Raw genomic sequence first — 8,480 nt, 5'->3', positions numbered from 1 at the left:
CTCCCCAGCGAACTCTATATTTTTTTTATAGAGTTCGCTTAACCCTCGGTGAACTCTATAAAAATTATAGAGTTCGCCAAACCCCGACAAATTTCACTTCAATTTTTTTCCAAATCCCACAGAACTCAAATTTTTAAGTCATTATCATCGTCTCCAATAGTACATAGGAGTACACAAAAATACACAGACAACAACCATGACTTCTTCAACATTACTGGCGGCAATGGCAACCATTATCATCGTCTCCACCAGACATACACAGATACATGGGAATAAGCCATATTTAATAAGGATTTTTTCTCCTTATAAATTAAAAAAAACCATTATTTCCCATTAAAAATATGACTTATTCTTGTGTACTCTTGTATACTCCTATGTACTTTAGAGGTGATGATAATAGTTCTCATTATTCGTTGTGAAGTTTAAGAATTTGAGTTAGCCATTTTTTTTAGAATTTGAAGGGGAGTTCGCCCGCGGTGCGGTGAACTTGCTTTGAAAAAAATCGTATTTGAGAAATTAAAGTTAAAAAAGGGGGTTAGGAAAATAATAATTTTTTTATTTTATTTCAAAAAAAATCCATCTTTCATACGGTAAATTATGGTTAGACATCTCATACATGTAAGGCTATTGTCAAAACAGCAGCTAGTTTTAAAAACGGGTTTAGATGGATGTACAGTCACCCATGGTTGCCTACTGGTGCAGTCAGAGCCAAAGTTCTAACCATTAATATTTATTAATAATTTTCGTATATGTGATGTATTTTTTAACAATGCTTGGAATCTTCATTGCATTTCCTCATTCATTTTGACTTATACCTGTTCTGTCGAGGATATGCATTCTGAAGTATAGCTCATTGTTACTGTTCGACGATCTATTTTTCTTTTCCCCAATAGTTATGGTAGAAAATTTTCAAAATACGTATCATCGACAGAACATTTGGCGCCCACCATGGGACCGACATTAACGTTACTCTACATTTCCTTTTTCTATCTACTATTCTTTCTTCTTGTAGGACCTCGATTATGGCCGATGATGACACATCCCCTCCTACTCCAACTCACACTGAACTGGTGGCCATGAATACTGCCCTCTAGGCAGAAGTAAAAAAGATTGCCGATCTTCTAGCTGGTAGAACCAATGGAAACAAGGAGGATGGAGAGAAAAAGAATCCAGACAAGGAAAATCCTGAAGATGAACATTATTATGAGATAAACTCGGCGATAGAAGTCACTCCTCCAAAAGCCACAAAAAAAAATAGCAAACCCTTTCTCGGCAGATATATGAATTTTCAAATGTCAAAGAATTTTATACTCCTGACAACATTAAAGTTGTATGAAGGAATTGGTGACCCCAAGATACACGTCCCCAAATTCGAATCAATGATGTTTCTAAACAGTGCTTCTAATCTGATCTTATGTCGTTCTTTTCGCACTTTCTTAGATGGAGCTGCTTTACTTTGGTTTTCTAGTTTGCTTGCAGGTTCAATTTTGAGCTTTGAAGAATTTGCCAACCTATTCATCAACCATTTTGCGGCTTGAAAAATCTACGTCCATGACTCTGATTATCTCAACACCATCAAGCAGGGCTAGTATGAAAACTTAAAAGATTACATGACAAGATTCACCAAAGTTGCGATGGAAATTCCTGATCTTAGTCCCAAGGTACATTTGCACGCTTTGAAAAGTAGTCTCCGCCCAGAAAAATCCCAGGAGACGATTGTTGTTACCAAACCTAAAACACTCACCGAATTTAAAGATAAAGCGGCTGGGCAGGTAGAGATCGAGGAACTTATGGAAGCCAAGAGAGCTAAAAAATAGACTCCTCAAAGAGATGAAGACAAGCACAGAAGATCAAATCAGACATAAGAACACAAGAAATCATTCAAACTGACACCAAAGTTCAACTCCTATACACAATTCAACACTAAAAGGGAAGACATAATCAAGAAAATCCTTCATGCTAAGATTGTAAAATCACCAAGCAAAGCAGGAACTTATCAAGACCAGAAGTACGTGGACAAAACAAAATACTGTGCATTACACTAGAAGTTCAGACACACAACCGATGAATGTGTGGTAGCAAAAGACCTACTGGAACGGCTGGCACATCAAGGATTGCTGGATAAATACGTCAATGGCTAAATCCAAAGAGATACAACAGACCTTGCAACAATGACTAAAAACTCAAACCTTACCTCAGCATCTAAAGATAAAGGAAAATGGCATACCCAACCCCAACCTCCTATACTAGCAACATCACTTTCAATACCTCAAATTTGCAGTCACAATGGCCAAACCTTGATGACTTCGTGGTAATCTCTATAAACATAGGGGACTTAATGGTCAAGAAAGTCTTACTCGATCCAGGAAGCAGTGCCGACGTGTTGTTCTATTCAACCTTCAAGAAAATGCAACTTAGTGAAAATGCTTTGCAACTGTTAACCGGAGAATTGGTAGGGTTCTCTGGGGAAAGAGTTCTCGTGACATGTTATGTTTGGTTGAGAACAACCCAAGGGGAACATCCCTGCTAAAAAATCCTAGACATTCAATTTTTAGTAGTTGACTGTATAAGCCCCTATAATATTATTTTGGGATGACCATTCCTTAATTATTTTGGAGCTATTGTTTCAATGATTCACTTGTATGTAAAGTTTCTTGTGCAAGACGACACCGTTGCAACTGTACATGCCAACTATAAAGATGCAAGACAATGTTACAATACAGGTTTGACACTAAGATCACCACCATAAGAACCTATTCAATAGTCCATCTATGTATACAACACCGACAATATCCCAACATTAGTCGAGCTTGACCCTCAAGACAACTGTGCAAGCCGACTACAACTCACCGAAAATACTTGCCAATATACTAACATTGATTTCACTTTTTCTACAGGTGATGCACAAAACCTCACCAAATTGCTTCAATACAATGCTGATCTCTTTGTATGGACCCCGCGGATATGCCTGGAATCGACCCAAATATTATATGTCACAAACTCGCCGTCAACCCAAACATCCGACCAATCCGGAAGAAAAAATGAAAGCTCGGGATTGAACGGAAAAATGATGCCATTTCAGAAACTCAGAAACTTCTCGATGCAGGATTCTATGTGAAATCAGATTCACACCATGGTTGGCAAATGTAGTTATGGTAAAGAAAAGCTCGGGAATGTGGCGCATATGTGTAGATTTTACAGATTTGAACAAGGTTTGTCCTAAAGATTCATACCCATTGCCGAGCATTGACAATTTGGTAGACAACACCTCCGGCTTCAAATTTCTATGCTTCATGGATGTCTATTCCAGTTATAATCAGATACAGGTGCACCCAGAAGACCAAGACAAATCGCATTCATAACTGATCACGGTAATTTTTGTTATAAAGTAATGCCTTGGACTTCAAAATATACGTGCAACATACCATAGGTTGATGGACAAGGTCTTCCGAGTTCAGATTGGTCAGAACATATAAGTATACATCGATGACATGGTAGTAAAATCAAAATCTTAAGAGACATATCAAACTGACCTTTTGGAAGTTTTCCAGCAATTATGAAAATACAACATGAGATTAAACCCCGAGAAGTGTGCATTTGGAGTCCATGGAGGTAAATTCCTTGATTTTATGTTAACATATCGAGGGATAGAAGCAAATCTCGACAAATGTTGAGCTGTAATCCAAATGAAGTCACCCCGAACTATCAAAGAAGTTCAGCAACTCACCGGACGCCTGGCAGCACTATCAAGGTTCTTACCTGTAGCCACCGTAAGGTCATACCACTTCTTCAACAACCTAGGAAAGGCCAAGAACTTCATGTGGATAGATGACTGTGAACAAGCATTCACCGACTTAAAAAATATTCTCAGCTCACCGCCAATCCTCTAAAAACCGTAATATGGTAAACCTCTCTATCTATATGTTTCAATTTCACGTCACATAGTTAGCTCTGTACTTGTCACAGAAATAAGAAAAGAGTAACACCCAGTTTATTTCGTCAGCAAGATACTACAGAATGCGAAAATAAAATATCCAACTATAGAAAAACTAGCATTTGCTTTGATAATCACTGCTCGACATCTACACCATTATTTTCAAAGTCATCAAATCATAGTTCAGATTAATCAACTGCTGCGTCAAATACTAACACGACCAGATCTTGTTGGAAGGCTCATCAAATGGTCAGTGGAACTATCAGAGTTCGACATCTCATATTAATCAAGAGGATCATTGAAGGCTCAAAATGTTGCTGACTTTATTAGCGAATTCACAACCACACAGGAGGTCATGTCTATCTGGGACTTATACATCGATGGAACCTCCAATGATGAAGGTTATGGAGCAGGAGTTATTCTCAGAGACACGAGCAGCGTCTTTGCCAAGCAATCAATAAAGTTCTCGTTCCAAGAGAGCAACAACCAATCGGAATATAAGGCCTTGCTCGCTGGGTTACGACTCACTAGAGAAGAAAATTTTCAAAACCTCAAAGTACACTGTGATTCTCTACTAATTGTTCAACATGTAAGTAGAAATTTTCAGGTACAAGACCCCCCTCTTAGAACAATATTTAAACACAGTAAAGAATCTACGATAGTTTTTTCAACATTTTGAAATCTTACATATACCTAGAGAATAAAACCATAGAGCAGATATCTTATCTAAATTAGCTACCTCTAGAATACAAGACATGCCACTAGTTTTATCATAACTAACACTTGGGGAACTGAGTATATATGGTAAAGGTGTTCTAAGATTGTCACAAGAAACAGATTGGAGAAATCCGTACATAGATTATATGAGAACGTGGAAAATACCTTCATGAGAAAAGCCAAAGTTATTTAAAAGAATATCAAGCTATTTCACGCTCATCAGAGAGGACCTCTATAAGAAGGGATTCTTCCGACTGCTACTGAAGTGCCTCGAACGGCAGAAGCAGAGTTAGCAATATCCACGCTGACATATGCGGTATACACATAGGAGGTCAGAGTTTAGCCTTGAAGCTTTTAAGAGCAAGGTACTTCTGGCCTTCACTAAGAAATGATTACATGAAAAAAGTCCAACACTACAATAGCTGGCAAAAATGCGTGCCGATCATCCATAACCCAGCCAAACTATTGCGTACCACTGAAATCAGCTAGCCTTTGTCATTATCAGACTCTTTCATTTGGCTTTGTAATAGGCAGATCTGATCCTGCAGCTTTGTCACTTCTTCCTCTTAGATTTTCATCTTTGAGGTTATATCTACAATAACACCGTCCCTTTCCTTCAAAAATTTTTCCAATTTGGTTATCTTTTCTGTTGCACCCCTTTCTTCAGCACCAATCAGCTCTGTCGTCTTACCTATGCACAATAACCTCGTACCAATCACCTACATAAACAAACATCAATATCAAACCAAATAAAGGTATACAAATATTTAATGACCTCATCTATACCAGCATATACTTTCCAATACCCTCTATCTTAACTTTTTTCAACAGCTTCACATCACCAGAATGTTGAGCGACCTTATCAGCCAATTTCGAGAGTGAAAAATTTTTGCCCCAAACTGACTGTGCACCAGTCCCATTGATATAACCATAAAGCCTTTTTTGCTTTTCAAACACAGTACCACCTCCCATTCCTGTGACCAGCTATTCCTCAAAAAGAATCTCGAAGGACTTCTTTGAATCGAATTTCTTCCTTTTCGCTTGATGCACAGGACGAGCACTAGACTGGGCAGTATTAGTGCCAATATCTTTCTCTGCATCTGTAGCAAAACAATCTTTGTCACCTCTCTTTTTCTAGTTCAGAAAAGACTTCAGACGCGATGTAGTCAACGTCGGAACCTTTCCACCTACAACAAAAAGAAAAACACATGTATCAAAATAGCATCAGAAGGAGGCAAAATTCTTCATACCATTCACTTACTTATATACTCCCCTAGTGCTTTCTTATCTGATTCCACTTTTAACAATTCAAAACTAGACAACAACTCCCCAGCCAAAAACATTCTATTAAAAAAATCCAAAAACCAATTTTTCTCATCACTTCTCGCTATAGCTTCCAGTATTTGCATGAGCTCCAGACGCCAATAAAGAGGAAATTTTTGACCAAGTTGTTATCCAAAAAGAAGGGGTACACGGTTTCCGACTAACAGACCTTTCAAACATTGCCTTAAAATCTTTGAATGAAGATTAATACAACAATAATAAAGAATGATCGGGATAGCTACTAAGATTGATCCAGACACCCTTCTACACACCTTTATATTGAAACAAAGAAAAGAAAACATTCAAGGAAGGGGAAAACTCAAGAAACTTCGTTAAACATTCATAGGCTCAAAGAAAATCCCATGAATTTGGATGTAATTGTGAAGGGACACAGTTTAGTTGGGTTAACACACTACATTCAAAATCGGAGAAAGAAAATCTCAAATTCAACTATTAAATAAGGAGTATACAGATAAAAATAAGCCCAGTCCCCCTCCGTTTGCAAACTCTTTCTTCACCACTACGAGGAAGAAATTCAACACCAATTTTTGCGCCACTCTTCACCCAGCACTGAGCCCGGATAAAGACTCTATATTATTAAAAACTGACACACGACACTTCACATCAACATGCATCCACTCATAAATATCATCCTTTACCTCCATAACCTTATCCCTAGCCATTACTAGAAAGCAAGAAAAGAGGAAAGAATGAAACACTTAAATGAACTAGACACAGTAAATAACTAGTGTCCTTTTCTAAAAGTATGACCAAATAGGTAATAAAAAGACAAAATGAACTTTTCACAAAGTCCCCCCACGTTTTGATGGTAACCGTTTGATTAAAAAACTTTTCACTTGCAACTTAAATGCGTGGTCATGATTTTCTTAAAAAAAAATTGTGCAGTAGAATTAAGTACATCTTCACACTTTTCACATTCTAAAAGTGAAAATTCAAGCTTTCCTCTGCCAACTAAAATGCCATGTGTTGAGCTTAGGGGCTCATGGGATAGCATCACTCTAAAATATATCATCATTCCGAGGTATAACATCATAATGATATCTTCATTCAAAAGCTCAACTTGCTAAGATGAAAGTATGATTTAGCAAGTCAAGTTTGGGGGTTGTGATACTTACCACTCATACCGTGGAGGAAAATAGTTATACCTCGGAGACACGTTCAAATATTTTAAACAAGGTTTGACCGAATAAAAAGCCTCCACCTCTGTAGAACTCGCACTAAATCTTGGAGAAAAGACGAGAGGTTGGTTATACTAAACAACCTTAAAGCATAAGCGAGGCTAATCGGCATCAGATAAAAATTCCAAGATTCCTAATTTATTAATTTTACTTTTGAAAGATATTTTATTAAATTGAGCATCGGAGTCTCTTTTGTAGGTTCTATATCCAGATATGAGTTCCGAGGAATTCCCACCATAGCTATTGGGGAGATGAAGAAGAGATCGTCGAACAGTAGCAACAAGCTATACCTCGGAGTGCGTATCCTCCATGGAACAACACTTTTAATGGGCTTTTTTTGTAACATTTTGTATTTTTTAAAAATCTAAATATGAATAAATTATGATTTATTTTATTAATTTTATGATTATTGAAATTTAAATTAGTTATGGTTTACTCTATTAGTTTGAACTATTTATTAGAAACTATTTTAATAGATAAAATTAAATTAATTTTTATAATTATTATTATTATTATTTGAGTTTGGATCAATTAAGATTATTATATAATTTTGCTATAATAATATATTTTACATAATTAATTTTATGATAACTAGAGTTTAAGTTAATTAGAATTTTTATATAATTTTTATTATAATGAGATGTTTTGAGAAAAGATATATTATTATTATTATTATTATTATTATTATTATTATTATTATTATTATTATTATTATTATATTGATATTTTATTTTTACTCCTTTAATTAAAATAATAATTTGTTTAATAATATTATTATCGAGTTCAAAATCTGACAGTATGAATAAATATCGGTACTCTTCGATGAGCTTATTCTGCAAATGCTTCATCATATATCTTTTATTCTTATAATCATTATGTTAATAATGCCATTTATATTAGTAACTCATATATATTTATCTTCATATGTATTATTACCTGTGTTTTAATATATCCAGCTTTCATAGTCATCCATTTAAGATATTTATAATTTGAGTCACTGACTCAACAACTTTATATCATGACACCTAACCCTCATGTGTCACTTAAACACTTTAATCATCACCATTAGTCATCATTCAGCCATGCAAAGCTTCATTTGAGAGAGAGGAATCTTCCGCGTTCGATTTCTTGAAATCGGTTACTCCAATCAAAAATTTAATCCGATAAAGTGTTCGGATCTTCCTCCTCTTCACGTTGAAGTCACTTTTGTTTGGGAGAATTTGATAGTGAAGCTGTTGTCCCTCCATGCATGTTCGGCTAAGTGAGCCCAGCGGTTGAGTAACCGATTTTTTACGTTTTCGTCTTCA

The 8,480-nt window shown here is 36.0% G+C and overlaps 1 protein-coding gene across 1 annotated transcript; it reads left to right on the top strand.

The window, feature by feature from the left end:
* The first annotated feature begins 3,173 nt into the window (after positions 1 to 3,173).
* On the top strand, positions 3,174 to 4,646 carry LOC148581501 (uncharacterized). Its single transcript, XM_088492392.1, has 3 exons — positions 3,174 to 3,326; positions 4,284 to 4,523; positions 4,632 to 4,646. The coding sequence occupies exons 1-3, from the start codon at positions 3,174 to 3,176 to the stop codon at positions 4,644 to 4,646; spliced, it is 408 nt and encodes a 135-aa protein (XP_088348518.1).
* The last annotated feature ends 3,834 nt before the right edge of the window (positions 4,647 to 8,480 follow it).

This window comes from Arachis ipaensis, chromosome B10 (assembly GCF_059453495.1).
Source record: "Arachis ipaensis isolate K30076 ecotype BB chromosome B10, ASM5945349v1, whole genome shotgun sequence".
In the NCBI taxonomy this organism is placed as follows: Eukaryota; Viridiplantae; Streptophyta; class Magnoliopsida; order Fabales; family Fabaceae; genus Arachis; species Arachis ipaensis.
This window is presented reverse-complemented; position numbering and strand designations above follow the sequence as displayed.

Bases quoted from the DNA above. Each gene is read 5' to 3' on its own strand.
- LOC148581501 (XM_088492392.1), top strand. From the start codon at position 3,174: ATGTGGCGCATATGTGTAGATTTTACAGATTTGAACAAGGTTTGTCCT. The intron at 3,327-4,283 runs GTGCACCCAGAA...ACAACCACACAG, and splicing joins CCAGTTATAATCAGATACAG to GAGGTCATGTCTATCTGGGA.